Raw genomic sequence first — 16,052 nt, 5'->3', positions numbered from 1 at the left:
TCCAGTTCCCAAACCTCATACTTGTTTGCTTCATATATGACCCTCAATTTCCCCTGGGTCAGACATTTTATCTCGTTTTATTTCCCATGAGCAGCACTGCTAAGCTCAAATGACAGGCTGGCTCGAATGGATGCCCTTGACTGAGGTGGTGCCAGAGAGGACCTCTGCCTCCCCATCCCCCTACCCCAAGCCCTCCTCTGGGCATTTCTCTGCAGAGGTAGGCACAGATGACATGTTGCTGGGCCGTGGCACTCTGGCATTGCTGGGAGGGATCCAGCTTACATGGAAGAAGTTGTCTGGTCCTCACCCTGTGTCGTGGAGCTCAGTGGCTCCTCATCTCCTGGTGTCAAACCCAATTCATCCTGCTGGGTCACATGCTGTCCGAGTTCCCCAAGCCCCCTGAGGAAATCACAGGGAAGAAGGGAGGAGAGTGCCAGTCTTTTGTCAACTGCAGCAAGTTTGGGTGATTAAGCTAAAAAAGCAAAGACATTTTGGTCCAGAGGATTAGTTTTGGGTGTGTTGCAAGTCTAGAAGTAACTTATTGCCTGAGAGGCAAACCAAACCCAAGATGACTCTCAGCTAATTGCTTGCCTTCCCCTGTGCCAAGCCTAGCTCCTTGGTATATAAAGGCCAGCCTCCGCTTTGTCCCCATCCTTGGCCTTACCCCTCTCAGCTCTTGCTAAGCTGCTAGCTGACCTCCCCGCTCTCTCACCATGAACAGACAAGTCTGCAAGATGTCTGGGGGCGGCAGCCAGGGCTTCTCGGGCCGCTCCGCTGTGGTCTCCGGCAGCAGCAGAATGAGCTGTGTGGCCCGCTCCGGGGGAGCCGGCGGAGGGGCCTGTGGGCTCCGGGGTGGAGCGGGCGGCTTTGGCAGTCGCAGCCTCTACAGCCTGGGCGGCAACAAGAGCATCTCCATCAGCGTGGCTGGTGGCTCCCGGGCTGGTGGCTTTGGGGGAGGGCGTAGCAGCTGTGGCAGCGGCTTTGGGGGTGGCTATGGAGGTGGCTTTGGTGGTGGCTTTGGTGGTGGCAGAGGAATGGGAGGTGGCTTTGGAGGGGCTGGTGGCTTTGGTGGAGCTGGTGGCTTTGGTCCTGGTGGCTTTGGAGGGGCTGGTGGCTTTGGTGGGCCTGGTGGCTTTGGTGGGCCTGGTGGCTTTGGTGGGCCTGGTGGCTTTGGTCCTGGTGGCTTCCCTGGGGGAATCCAGGAAGTGACTGTCAACCAGAGCCTCCTGCAGCCCCTCAATGTGGAGATCGACCCCCAGATTGGGCAGGTCAAGACCCAGGAGCGCGAGCAGATCAAGACCCTCAACAACAAGTTCGCCTCCTTCATCGACAAGGTGAGGGCAAAGCTCGGAGGTGCATGGAGGGTTTTGGCTGCCCAGGGTGTTGGAATATGAAGACACGAGTGGGATCTGCCAGGCTTATAGGCAGGGGTATTGGTTTCTTGTCCTGGTTCTGCCTTGGGCCCTCGGGACAGCAGGCATGCCTCTTTGGCTCGTCAGGCCCTATTTTCCCAGCTGTGAAACAGGGAAAGGATCCCAGCCCCTGATTTCCTTCTAGGAAGAGGACTACGGAAAACGAAGTGAGGGTCCAAATACGTTTGTTCTCCTTTGAAGAACAGGGCATTAGCCATGAAGTTGTTACAGCTAACGTTCAATTTCTCTTGAAAAGCAACTTCTTGATAATCTAAGCTGGCTGGTAATCAGACTTGCATTAGTGCAAAATCTGCCTCTCAGTGATGAGTGCTGGCAACTGATTGACCTTCTGAATGGTGCTGTGTTTTAGCTGATATTAATTTGAGCTGTCTATGCTGGGGCAGGGAAGGGTGTGCTGGGTCTGGGAATGAGCCTGGGGTTTGAAGTTAAACCCAGGTCGTCCATAAGCTGAGTAACTGAAAGGGGAAACAACTAGGGAAAATATGAAACAACTTAGGAAAAGTTAGACCCTGTTGACTGTTTTCACTGCTTGCAGGAAGGTAAAATTTTCACTTAAAAAACGATTGCAAATAACTTTATTTATCCTGATCTGTACTTGTGTTCTGAAGGCTCCCCATAGACTAGGGCAGTGCTGGCTGTGACTCTTAGCTTGGTCACCTAGTAGCCAGGTCAGTTTGGGCAACTTAAACTGTCTGAGACTCTGTTTCCTTATCTACAAAGTGGATAATAACACCTCCCTTAGGTGATTGTGAGGATTAAATGAGATAGAGTAAGTGAAAATAGTAGGTATGGAGTAAACAACACATTGTAGCTCTCTCGTCTAAATTCCCATTCTTCTCAGTTAAAAAAAAAACAAAACAAAACCCGGAAGCTATTGCAGATTGGTGAACTGGGTTCATTTCCGCATTTCCACTGTTTGGGATGTGTGGCCCCACTTGCCCAACTCAAGAGGCTGTTTCCTTTTCTTTTTTACTTGATACAGGTGCGGTTCCTGGAACAGCAGAACAAGGTCCTGGAGACCAAGTGGGAGCTCCTCCAGCAGCAGACCACAGGCTCCGGCTCAGGGCCCAACAACTTGGAGCCTTTCTTTGAATCCTACATCAGCTTCCTGCGCAGGCAGTTGGACTTGGCTCTGGGGGAGAGAGGGAACTTGGAAGGAGAGCTGAAGAACATGCAGGACCTCGTGGAAGACTTCAAAAAGAAGTGAGGGCCTCAACTGGGGAGTTTCCCCTTCTGGGGGATTAGCAGGGAGGTGTAGCCCCAACTTGAGATTTTGACTGTTCCGGGCTGTACCTTCCGCCAATACTCTTGGATGGACTTGCTGAGTGAGGCATGACCGAGAGGAAGGGGGTGAGAAGGTGGGGAGGGAGACTTCAAGGTGGCTGGTTGTGACATATCTCAGGCTCCAGGGACCCCTTCTGCACTAGCCTAGGTAGATGAGAGAATCTGCCCAGAGTTAAAAGCCCTTTGGGATGGAGAGCCGGCCCTCCACTTATTGTACATAGGACTCACCTTGGAAGCTTGTCAGAAATGCATATTCCTGTGCTCCGGTCCTAGATATTCTGAATCAGTAGGTGTGGGGCAGGTCCCAGGAGTCCGAATGCCCCGTAGCTGCCAGGGGTTCCTGCCAGATGGTCTAGGGCCGCACTCTCTAAAGCACTCTTTCAAGTGCGTCCAATACCCCGTCTCTGGAGTTTCAATCAGCCTCCTTCTGCATGTTTGGGGTTGTAGTGGATACCCTCTGAGGTCTGTGAGAAGCAAATTGGGCCTCTCGAGGTGGGGCGGGAGCTCCAGACATCCCTGAGGTCAGGACCCACAGGGGTGGGCACACCTGCTCTGGGGAGACCCCATTCTGGTTCAACCGCATAAGCCTGCCGGGCACCCAGGCTCTCGGCTGAGCTCCGGGAATCCAGTGGCAACTCAGATTGCCATTGCTCAGAAACCTCTTCTCCTGGAACCACTCCATTTTTCAATCTTCATGAGATCTAGACCCTTGGTGGGAGATTATAGTCATTCATAAGCAGGAATCTTATAAACTTGATGCATTCAGACAGGAGTTTATTGTTACCTCAAATTCTTAGAAGAAGCACCTCTAATTAATGGAAAGAGAAACAGAGCAGAGGCAGAAAACCCGGTCTGAGCAAATACCTCTCTGGATCTCATATACACCCGTTGCTCTTCGCCATGTCTGTCAGAGCCAGGCAAGAAGTTGGGCTCCTCGAAGTCTTCTCCCACCCTGCCTACCCACACTCCAGCCTGCCACCCGGACTTGGGGGGGAGAAGGGTGAGGCAGCGGTCTCAGTTCTGAAAGGCTACTAAGCCAAACTGGTAACACAATTCTGGGGGCTCAGTGCAAAATGAAATGCGGGGCCCTTGTTAAAAAAAAAGAATTTCAAGATGGCGCCAGCAGAGCATTAGAGTGAAGGAATGTGAGGACCTTCTGAGCCCAGGCCCTGTGGAACTGCACAGGCCATACGCCCATGAAGTTGGTCCTGTCTCTGGGTGAGGGGATTCTGCACTCGGGCTTGGGATCCTCTTTTTTTTAAAAATTTTTTCCTTTTACTTCTGAAATGTCACTGTCCAGACGTGTGCTTCTTTCTGTCCCAGGTATGAAGATGAGATTAACAAGCGCAATGCGGCTGAGAATGAGTTTGTGGGGCTCAAGAAGGTAAGAGAGCTGGGAAGAGCCGGTCGAGGCTCCATTTCTGGGCACTAACGCCATGGAGTCAGCTGCCCTGGGGCATAGGGACCCTATGCTGTGTGTGGGGTCTACAGTTCTTACGTTTTTGGAAACAAAGGAAGCTGGTCTAAATACATTGTTGGTGAGGAAGACATCTTACGATGTTCCTGTGATTAATGAATTGATTAGTAATGTGAACTAATAATGAAGGTTTTATGTGTAGCATCAATCGAGGTTATTAGCTGCAAGCGCACCCTGGGTGTTATTAATAATAGCAATCCATCAGTACTTGCAGCTGACTTAACCAGTCATCATAAAGATGAGGTGGTGAGAAGAATAGCCTCATTTCTATTCGGAACGTTGGTTAAGTACCCCAAACCCCAAGTCCCATGTTAGATAAACATGATTTTCTACACTTAGGCCAACGCCTCACTAATATGGTTCATATTTTGTGAAAGCACTGGGGTTTAATTGGTCAAGGCAACTAAAGGGAAGAAAACCACTTTGACTTAGAAGGGAAAGTGAGGAGTGGAAATTAGGAGGAGGGCAGGGGAAGGACAAAGAGGAAGGAAGAAGGCTTAGGAAAGAGCTGTGGGTGGTTGGGGGACAGTGGGTCATTCTTTTGGGTTTCTGATGTCCTGCCTTCACGCCCTGCAGGATGTGGACGCGGCCTACATGAACAAGGTGGAGTTGCAGGCCAAGGTGGACAGCCTGACGGACGAACTGAACTTCTTGAGGACCCTCTATGAGATGGTGATTCCTTGATTCCTTGGTTTGCCAAGCTCCAGAGCCTTCTTGTCTGCATCTTCTCAGACATGCTTCCCGAGTAGGACATTAGGGGTTATTCAAGTGGCAGAACACCCCCAAAACCAGCAACAGGGCTCAGAACTCAGCTATGCCCTTACCCAGGAAATGCTAACTTAGCTCTCCCAGCCCGCATGGACATGGGCCACAGAGCCAGGGTCCCTCTCTGTCTTTGTTTTCCCTCTGTTCTCTGTCCATGTTCTACACCTTCCCTCTGACTCCTATACCGGTATCCTAGCTAGCTCCTTCAGAGTACTCCTCCCTACTGTAGTCCCATAGAAACCCACACAGTCGGGCTCACTGGCTGATACTCTCAGGCTGACAACCTGATTGTATTCGCACATTTACTTTTTCCTTTAACTTTGTTGTCTGGGATCCTTTAGCCTACAGCCAGGCCTGAAATGCAAGCTTATTTTTCTAACTGTCCCATTCCTGGCCCCATTGTTGGGATATTTCTGCTGACAGAAGATTCTTGGACGTCTTCATTCCCAGCATCTTCTGGGACCAAGGGATGGTGAAAATGACCATCCATGTTCCCCATAGGAGCTGTCTCAGATGCAGAGTCATGTCAGTGACACGTCCGTGGTCCTGTCCATGGACAACAACCGCTGCCTGGACCTGGACAGCATCATCGCCGAGGTCAAGGCCCAGTACGAGGACATCGCCCAGAGAAGCAAGGCGGAGGCCGAGGCCCTGTACCAGACCAAGGTGGGAGCCTTCTCCTTGCTCCTTTACTCTAGTTTTAAGTCTTGCTGACCAAGAATGTTCTAACACTGCAAGACCATGTTGATTGGTTTCTCCTCTGTCAGCTTGGGGAACTGCAGACCACTGCTGGCAGGCATGGGGATGACCTGAAGAACACTAAGAGTGAGATCATGGAGCTCAACAGGGTGATCCAGAGGCTGCGGGCCGAGATTGAGAATGTTAAGAAGCAGGTGGGTCTGTACCTAAAGGAGAGATCCTGGGGGTCTTCTGGGCCCTGGAGAGAAAGAGAAACAACAGCTGTGTCTCTGCCACACGCTTTCTCTGTCCTTTCATGGTGTCACATGTGGGATAGCTGGGAGAGTCCATTCTCCCTGAGATTCCTCCTCGAATCTGAGCTTCTTGGAAAGCTCCCTAAGGAGAGATGGTTGCTCATTCTGGCTTTCCCAGCAAATCTTGCAACTGTAGGGATCGCCTAAAACACCCGGTTTCAGTAGAATCTACCTTCAGTGAACTATTACGCACTTCACGTAACCTCGATGGCTAATTTGTATCACTGAGATAAAGTGATTTATTAGGTAAGGGAGTTTTTACCAGTCTTGCAAAAAAGAACCAGTTACTAGACCACTACTACCTTTACCAGCAGAGCAGTGTTCCTTTTCTTGATGAGACATGAGTTAACTTCAATGGGCCAAAGATAAATTGACCAACTGTAAAATGGAATTCTGTTTTCTGGGCACGTACCCTTGTGATTTCTAAGGAAGGGGATGGAGGGATGTAGAACGGGGAAGAGAACTTTCAGGAAAGATCAGCTGTTTGTTTCTTGGTCACTATGCTAATTGGTCTCCTCCCTTTCCCTGCCCTAGAATGCCAACCTGCAGGCAGCCATTGCTGAAGCTGAGCAGCGTGGGGAGCTGGCCCTCAAGGATGCCAATGCCAAGCTCCAAGGCTTGCAGACTGCCCTCCAGAAGGCCAAGGATGACCTGGCCCGGCTGCTGAAAGAGTACCAGGAGTTGATGAACGTGAAGCTGGCCCTGGACGTGGAGATTGCCACCTACCGGAAGCTGCTGGAGGGCGAGGAGTGCAGGTGGGGCTGCTGTGGGGTCAGCATTCTCCAGGTAGGATTTTAGAGTGACCTTTGATAACAAAGAAAGAGAGCAAGATGATTGGAGAGGACAACGCAGACGAAGGGTAAGGAATCTTCTGAATGACAGAATTTGGGATTCGAGCACGCCCCCTTTTTGGTCAATCAAGATCAGCCAATTCTCCAATTTACCATGGCCAACAACGTTGCATTGCATAGCTCTACTGATCCCCCTTACAGGCAATGAGTAAGGAAAAGTGCTTTGGGGTTATAACAACAGTTATAGTGCGGTCCACTGACCTTTCTGAGATGATGTTCTATGTGCTGTCCAATATGGTAGTTATTAGTCACTTGAATATTGAAATGTGGCTAGCACCACAGAGGAACTGAGTTTTACACTTATTTTAATTTAATTCTAATAAATTTAGCTAGCTTCATGGGGCTAGCAGTTACCTTATTGGACAGCACAGTATAGACAGTCCTGTCCCCTCCACTCCTGGGGCCGAGTCCACAGGGAAAGTGGCTGACGCACACATACTCTGGGAAAATAGCACATTATCAAGAAGCAGGTAAGGGCTTAGTGAGTGGATATCAAATGCCAAAGGACCGTCAAGGATTGAGAGATCTTTCTGCTGACTAGCTGCTCTATGCATCCTACGTTTAGCCTCTGTTCTCAGGCAGCTCCCAATCTGATGGAGGAAGCAGAACTCAGGTGTGAGAAGGAACCTTAAGGATTTTTTATCAGTCTCTATGAAAAGGAGTGGGAGGGATGATGGTGCTATGTGTACTGGGAGTGGTGGGATGAGGACGGAGTGGTCAACAACAGTGGGGCCCACACTGGCAAGGTGCGCAGACATGCTCCCTGTCTGCTCAGGTACGTGGACACGCCTGCTCCATGAACAAGAACGAGGCGTAGGACGATGAGTCGTGTGGGCAGGACATTTTCAAACTCCTCATGTGTTGAGTGTCAGTCCCTCTCACATGTTACCCTTCTGAACCACCGAAGGGCTAACCAACTGCAACAGGGGTGTTGAGCAGTTGGCCTGGAATGAGTGGTCTGGAAATGAAGGGAAAGAGGATGGACAGATGGAGAAATGGAGGGTGGCTGGAGAAGCTCCTGAACGCCTCAGTTCCCCCCAAGCAGCCTCTCTTCCTGGGGGGATGGGGTCATGGGGGCACTTGGAATAGCCTTTCTTCCCCTGGGGGCTTGACCCCTCGTAGGGAAAATAGGGAGGGGTGGCTCCCATGGTTATGAACCCTCAGCTGTTGGCTAGTGACTCATGGCAGAAACAACCCCTGTCTCCTTCTCTTCCTTTTTAGGATGTCTGGAGAGTGTCAGAGCGCTGTGAGCATTTGTAAGTAGCCCTTCAAAAACTTTCTCCCTGGGATACAAAAAGGGTGACCAGAAACATCCTGACTGCCTGACCCGCAGCAGGAGAGCTTGGCCCATGCCAGCAGGCCAGGCCACCAAACAGTGCTAGAGTCTCTGGCCGTGGCCACACTCTCCCCCGCTAGCGTAAGCAGGGAAACTCTGAGGCCAAAGCTAAAATGCCTGTGGTCTTGGGGAGTTCCCTCGGCTGGAGAACCAGAAACTCCTGTGGATGCTGCCGGCTCCTGTTCTCGGGGGACACCGGAGGGCCAGGCTCACTCTTATCATTCCCCAGCTGAGGCCTCATGGAAGCTGAGCACCTTTCTGACATTTGCACAGCCAAGCAGGGTCGAGCTGCGATCCCGACCCGGGCCTTTGCCTGAACGCGGTGCCTGTTCCCCACAGCGGTGGTCAGCAATGTCACCAGCACCAGCGGCGGCAGCAGCGGTGGCTACAGAGGCGGCGGCAGCAGCGGCAGCAGCAGAGGCAGTAGTGGGGGCTACGGAGGGCTCAGCGGCAGCAGCGGCAGCGGCTACGGGGTCAGCGGTGGCCGCGGCGGGGGCTACCAGAGCGGCAGCGGTGGCAGCCGCTCGGTGAGTCAGAGCGGAATTGGCTCCGGCTCTGGCGGCGTCCAGACCTCAGGAAGCAGCGGCTATCGGTCTGGCAGCGGAGGCAGCGCCCGCATCCGCTTCTCCCAGACCACCAGCTCCAGCCAGCACTGCTCCAAGTGACCCTCAGGGGCTAAGTGTCCACGCCCGCCCGCGTCCCTCTCAGCCTGCCCCCCGCGCTTCCCACTCTGCTTGGCGTCCACAAATGCCAACCTCAACCTTGCTTTTCTTTGAGTTCCCCGGAGAAGGGGCTGAACTTCTTGGCTCCTCCATCCCCAAGATCTCTCCCAGGCCAGTGAGGTCCAGCTGCTAATCCCAGATGATGACGTCCCTGACGATGGTACCAGTGCCTGAGCCCAAATTACTGTGGGCCTTCCCAGCCTGGCCTGTTCCCACGCTGGCCCATCTCCCTCTCTCACTGGGAGTTGATGGTCTGAAGCAGCCGTGTTTCAGCCCTGTTGAGGAGGGGGATGCTAGAGGGTGAATGGTCAAGTTCTCTGGACTGTTGGTTCTCAGGGTGCCGTCCCCACCTCTGGGCATCGTGTCCTCAGTTATCTCTGCCCCTTTAATTCCCCCAGCTCTGGATCCTCTGGTGATGATTGTGTTGCCCTTTCTTTTCTCAATAAATTGCACTGTATTTCATATGCTGGTGTTTGGCTTTCATCCGAGGGGTCATAGAATAAACTGAGGTCCAAGAGTGGCGAGAAATCAGGTATGGGTGGCGGTCTTCTAGAAGTTCAGTTGTGGGTATAAAGGAGACTCCATAGTCTTGGCTTCTCCTTTATCCATTTGGCCAGATTCTTGTCATAGGTCTGCCCAAGAGTATTTATGTTGCTTGAGTGAGGACCCCCACTCCCAAGGAAGTCTTCCCATCCATCCGCCCTGCCTCTGAGCAGGCCTCTGGGGTCCAGTCTTGGAAAAAGAAGGTGTTGTGGTTCATCGAGGGAACAGATTCTACTGGGACTGCAGTTCCTTTTCTCCAACTCTCTTACCAGCCAGGCACAGCAAGTTCTCTTGCTGCAAGCACAGCTCTTGGAGTCCAGAGGGGTCAATGCATAACACCCTCTTTTCCCTGACCAGGTTCTGAGCCAATTAAAAAATAAGACGAAGGAATAAGTGAATGGAGCACTCATATTGCCTTTATTACCAGCAAAGCAGATATTGGAGAATATAGTTTATACCCCTGATGGAATGGGTTTCCTAATACAGGACCTCAGGATTAGGCCAGATTTCCCACCTGGGCAGACACCATATAGGGTCCTCATGGCCTTCCCTATGTGGTGAGGCCCCTCATGGGAGATAGGAGAGCAGAACATCAGTTTGCAAGGAACAGTCAGATCTTAAGAGACGGAGGGGTGGAGCTGGGCATGCCCTGTTCTTCCTTCCAAACTCATTCATCAGGTAAGAAAGCGAGAGTAGCAGGGCCACTAGCGGACTTCACTCCCGATGGATGTAAAATTAGGATTGAGGAAGATGCATGCTTGCTCTTACACTGGCATGTCCCGGCTGTTCCCAGGAAGCTGAAACCCAACCCCAGGGGGCAGGGACAATGAGACAGCCACTGAAGGAAGCAGGGGAACTGAGAGCTGCGGTGGAGTGTCTGTTCCTTTCCTCAGGCCCCAATCCAATCCCATCTGCATGTTTTTGAGCGTGGTAAAATTCTGGTTTTTAAGTCACTGTAGATTATACATATCTCCCCACACCCCAGAAGTCAGATCAGGGCTGGACTAATGAGAGGTCGTCTGTACATTTTCTGATGGGCTGAGAAGAGGGCCAGGACCTGGCTTCCATGTTCTTAGCTGGATCTGATCTCCTACACTCACCCCATCTGATTTCTGAAATACACTAGCCCTGGTCTCAAGCCTTGGAGGAGACTAATTTTAAAGTTCCTCCACTTGAGAGTGTAATAACTCCTTGCCTATCTTTTCCAAAGCCTGCTGGCAGGAGGTCGCCCCCTTCCCCATTTACTCTGGGCACAACTCTGGGTACTGTGGGAGAAAGACAGGCCACTCTGGTTTGCTGCTTTTACTGGTCATCTGGAGACATTACAAGAAGCATCACCAATCCCTAGGAAGACACCCCAGATACTCTGCTCCTTGTGTCGCCTAACTTCCCGGGCAGAGGCTGACTGCAGTGCACTAACCCAGCTCTCATCAGACTGAAGCAGCAGGGTTTGGGGCTGGCCGCTCAGTCTCTTCTCCATCATTCCATGTGTGGAGAGCTTGTTCCTGAGTGCTGTCTCAGGGCCCCGACCAGCGTGTGGGGTACGCAGGGAACATTTGGGGTGTCAACTGAAAGAATGGAGAGAGTAGTAAGAGCAGGACCTCCCTCCCCCGCAAACTGGAATAGGTCACACCCTAAGGCGGAATGAAGCTGAGAGTTGACAGTGAGAGCCTGGCACCTTATGAGCTCTTGCAAGAAGAGATGGTGGGGGAAGTTAAGGAAGAAGGTAGTGAAAGACTATAGGATGCTTGGAATTGAGAGAGGGGGTTGATCGAGGCATGTTGGAGAAGAAGCCTGGAGCAGGCCTGGGAAGGAGAGTCTGGGAAACGTGGAGGAAGGGCAAGGTTATAGAGCAGATATCTAGACCAAAGCTCAGGAAAATTCTAGGACTAGCATCATGTTTCATGGTCTTGACATAGGCTGGAACTAAACCACGTGCTAGTGGAGTGGGGAAGCTTCCAAGGTGAGGGCATCATGTATGAGGCCAGCCTGGGGAAGGAGAGAATCGATTATCTCGAAGCGTATGGGAAGCTCGCAATCCTGAGCTTTCTGAGCCACGAAGAATCCCTCAAATTCATCTCCCATGTGAAGACAGAGCTGCGGCCGTCATTTGCTTTTGAAGGCAGCCGGACTATGTAGACTAGGTATTCACCTTTATGGAATGGTCAGAGGGGTGACAGGAGTCTTCCCAAATTAAAACTTGAAATCCTACCTGTTACGTCTTTAGGATTAAACAACCTGTCTCCTAAAAGCAAATGTTTCTTCATTTGCCATCCTTTATCTTTTCTTCCTTTTTATTTTTTTTTTTAGAGATTTACTTATTTGAGAGAGAGAGAGGTGTAGGGAGAGGGAGAGAGAGAATTTCGAACAGACTGTGCGGAGCGGAGCCTAATGCTGGGCTCAATCCCATGACCCTGAGATCATGACCTGAGCTGAAATCAAGTCAGATGCTTAACTCACTGAGCCACCCAGGCACACCTATCTTTTATTCTTTATCCTTACTCTTTCCCTCTTTGTCTAAAGATCTTTCTCTAGATTATAAAAACAATACATACCTGTAACGAAAATTTATAAAATTTAGGAAAGTAAAAAAAAAAGATCATCTATAATTCCACCTCCCTATGGCGTTTTCCTGTGTGTATGCGTGTCCCTGCACACACGCACATACATCGAGATAGGTACGTGTAAATGTATCCTCTTTTACAGATTAAGACCTTAAAAATACATACTGCTTACAGCCTGATTTTTCACTTCCTCTATTGTGGAATTGATTCATTTAGTCATTCAACAACTAGGCTGAGTGCCTCTCATTTTCCAGACGTTGTGCCGGGCTCAGGAGCAGAGTGGAGAACATGTGTAATCTCTGCTTTCATAGAGCTTACAGTCTAGCTGGGAAGAAATTTACCAAATAATACTTTCCTATAACAACCAATATAGATGGAGATCATTATTTTCTTTTTCAGTGCAGATTCTCATTTTTACTTAAAAACCCTCACAAACGTACACATTGGGAATTAAACAACATTTTTTCCGTCTTTCTAGCGGTGTGACATACATCTTTTCTGGTCATTAATAGTCCACCAAACAGAGTTGGAAGGGCAGAACTTTACCAAGCTCTTCTTAATCCCAGCCCCCAAACCTAACAAACTTGACTGGGTTGTGGGATATCAGTGAGGTTGTTCAGTGGGGTGGAGTCCGGAGCCGACGACAAAGAAAGAATTCTTGAGACGTCTTTGCTGCAAAATGGTGGTTTATTAAATAAAGCATGGGGACTGGACCCTTGGGCAGAAAGGGCTGCTGCCCTGGGTTGTGAGAGGCGGCTGATTATATACCATAGGGTTGGGGGAGGTAAGGAAAAAGGGAGGTTGAGAAAATTCATATGTTAAAGAAGACTCACAGGACACCAGAGGCCTTGCGGTTGTCAAGTTAAGGTTGTTTTTCCCTCTAGCAAGGCATTAACGTGGAGATAATTGGGAACTTCCTGGAGGCTGTAGATTATAAGGACATTTAATTGTATTTACATTCCCTTCCGGAAGCTAGGTTATTGATAGAAATGCTTCGTTCTTGTAAACTGCTAAGACTTTTGTAAACTGAGGGAGACTCAAATCTTGCAGGATTGTGGTGTCTATAGGTTAACTATTTCTTTGTCCTTTAGGGCACCTGGGAGTGCCTGAAGAATGTCACGTACATCCTATGGGGGTGGGTTGTGGGGAGTCAGTTTCTGCTTTGTTCTCAGCTTGCCTTCTGTTCCCTCATCAAACTGATTGATACATCAAGGATTTTAAGCAAATCTGCATAAATACTTAACACGCCATAAAAAAAGATAACTTCAGTCTATTTCCAGCATACATTCCTTGCTGTCCAGTAAAATACTAACTCCAACGAACAAAGTATTTTTGCCTTCATAGAACAGACAGCTAAAAATTACAGCCATTTAATACTTAGATCTTTAAGTGGGTAATCACAGAAATTCTAAGATTGAACCAACCAGATTAGTCTGAGGATTCATCTACAAAAATATTTTTTTCAGGGGCACCCGTTTGGCTCAGTTGATAGAGCATGCGACTCTTGACCTCAGGATTGTGAGATCAAGTCTCACATTGGGTGTGAAGCCTGCTTTAAAAACATTGCAAAATTTCTTTTTTTCCCCCCCAAAAATGATTATTTAAGAAAGATTTCTTTTGCAGCAGTGGGACTACATTAGGACTAGAAGAAGTGATAAAAGAACTGCAAACCCAAGACTAAGAGTCTTGATTTTCACGCATAGCTTTTGGGTAAAAGACATCATTTTTTAGTTTTTTCCCACAGCCTAGACTAGTTCTAATTTTCCCATCATGGTGGGCTGAAAAGAGAGGCGTTTCAGAAATCTGAAGATAGGGGCAGCGGTTTTAACACCGTAGATTAACATTCCTAAATAGTCAAAAACTCCACCCAGGTGGGCCATTGGGTTTGATGGACGGAAACTCTAAACCAAGCGAAAGATTTCATTACAAATTCTGCAGGGATTTGGAGGGGAGTGGGCTTCCCTGGCTTGCTGCCATCTGATTACTTGTAAACCTTTCCTGGGACATTCAGAAAAGCTGAGCTGTGGCTGGGGCAGGGACTGAGGTGCTAACTGGGTCAGTCTCCCCAGCCCACCTCCTGCCTTGTCTGTGCATTCTGTATATCTCCCGCTCACCCTCCCGCTAGCTGGGTTTCTGCTGACTCCACTGTGGTTCCCCAGGTCATTGAAGTCAAGACTCCTATTAACTGATCTCTGGCTGGTGGAGATAAACTTCTAAGCATTTTCCCTGCCTCTAGGCTGCTGGGGCTAACCTCCCCCAATCTGCCTTTTACTGGTAACTGGGGAGAGCGATTGCCAAAGGTATGCATTAGAGCTCCTTTCTCCTGCTACTGTTTAGATTCAAGCCAGGTTCTGCCTTATTAAAGATGCAGTTACTCTGTCAAAGCCTACACAGTCCACATTTGAAAGCCAATACATTTATTTNCATATATTTATTTCATGCACCCTTTGCCCAGAGAAACTGGTAATTAAGATGCAGGGTCTTAGCTGTCCGACAGTAATCCTTTGTGATGGAAGTACAAAGAAAACTTGGGACTTGAGGCATTTCTAACAGTTGTTTTCAGCTTCGCATAATTATTGCTGTTCAGTTAGAATTAAGTACAATTTTTTTTTGAGAGAGAGAGAGAGAGAAAGAGGGGGAGATGATGGGCTGAGGGAGGGAAAGAATCCCAAGCAGGCTCCACACCCAGTGTGGAGCTTGACATGGGCCTTGATCTTATGACCCTGAGATCATGACCTGAGCTGAAGTCAAGAGTCAGATGCTCAACCGCCCAGGTACCCCAAGTACACATTTAGCAGTTGAATGGGTCTACCCAATTTCCCCACCCCCACACGGCTGCTGCGTGTGAGTCTTGTGACTATAATCCCTGCCTCACCCCCCACACACCTACACACACAGAGACACACACACTCGCACCCACATGCCTGCCTTTTGAAACAGGGAAGCATTTGTTAAAAAACAAAATTCAGTTGAGTAAGTGTGAAGATCTGATTGGCTTTATGAAAGGATTCAAGAATTGGGCAGTGTCTCCTCTAGTGAGTATAGGGGAGATCCACTGAACTAAATGAAATTTTCAAGGAAGAGAGAGGGCATTAAAAAAAAGAGAGAGAGAGAAAAGAATTTATTAGCAAGGAATGCATTGTCTAGGCAAGGTGACCTTTCTAAGAGGAGTGGAAGGGGGTCTAGCAGTGAATTTCCTAGTATTGACCAGGAAATTCCTCATTGACTGGCTAAAGGCTACATTCCTGGGGGGGTGAGGGGGGTCGATAAGTGCAGTTGTTAGGTACTAAATCTTGGTGTGCTGACTTGTCCTAAATAATGCGGTTTTGGGGCCCATGGTTTTCTTTTTAACACACTAAACAGCAATAGGACATCCCTCCGCCCCCACCCCTGCGAACACGCAGACACACACCTGATGAGGACCCTGGCGAGAGACAGTTACATTTGGCTGGCATGCAAGAGCTGTTTTTCTGTCATTGTACCTAATGCCTACTGAGCGCTTATTATGCACCAGGACCTGCTCTAAGACAATCCTACAAGCACACTGTGTGCTAGATCATGTTGTTAACTTTATCTTTTTTTTAAAAGATTTTATTTATTTATTCGACAGAGATAGAGACAGCCAGCGAGAGAGGGAACACAAGCTGGGGGAATGGGAGAGGAAGAGGCAGGCTCATAGCGGAGGAGCCCGATGTGGGGCTCGAACCCATAACGCCGGGATCACGCCCTGAGCCGAAGGCAGACGCTTAACCGCTGTGCCACCCAGGCGCCCCATGTTGTTAACTTTATCTTATTAATGGGAACTGATGAGGGAACAGAAGGCAAGCTGAAGACAAAGCAGAAACTGACGCCCTGCAGCCCCCCCCCCCATGTACGTGAAGGTCCTCAGGCCCCCCCGGCTGCCCTAAAGCTAAGGAAGGGAAAACAAATGGTTAACTAACCGAGATCACAATCTTGCAAGACCCGGGTCTCCCTCAGTTTACACCTGTCCTAGTGAGCTACAAGGAAGAAGCCTTCTTATCAATAGCCTAACTTCCAGAGACCCATAATTCAGTTTCCTGAAGCCCTAACATTACCATCCCCTC

The 16,052-nt window shown here is 49.5% G+C and overlaps 1 protein-coding gene across 1 annotated transcript; it reads left to right on the top strand.

Annotated features, from left to right (window-relative positions):
- The first annotated feature begins 663 nt into the window (after positions 1–663).
- On the top strand, positions 664–9,322 carry LOC100472439 (keratin, type II cytoskeletal 2 oral). Its single transcript, XM_011229898.3, has 9 exons — positions 664–1,334; positions 2,416–2,636; positions 4,041–4,101; positions 4,771–4,866; positions 5,461–5,625; positions 5,727–5,852; positions 6,486–6,706; positions 8,024–8,058; positions 8,478–9,322. Exons 1-9 carry the CDS (start codon positions 714–716, stop codon positions 8,801–8,803), a joined length of 1,872 nt encoding a protein of 623 aa, XP_011228200.2. The 5' UTR covers positions 664–713; the 3' UTR covers positions 8,804–9,322.
- Positions 9,323–16,052: the final 6,730 nt, after the last annotated feature.

The sequence above is a fragment of the Ailuropoda melanoleuca genome, chromosome 16, assembly GCF_002007445.2.
Source record: "Ailuropoda melanoleuca isolate Jingjing chromosome 16, ASM200744v2, whole genome shotgun sequence".
NCBI classification, from domain to species: Eukaryota; Metazoa; Chordata; class Mammalia; order Carnivora; family Ursidae; genus Ailuropoda; species Ailuropoda melanoleuca.
The sequence above is the reverse complement of the archived record's forward strand: the minus strand, read 5'-3'. Positions and strand labels throughout refer to the sequence as shown.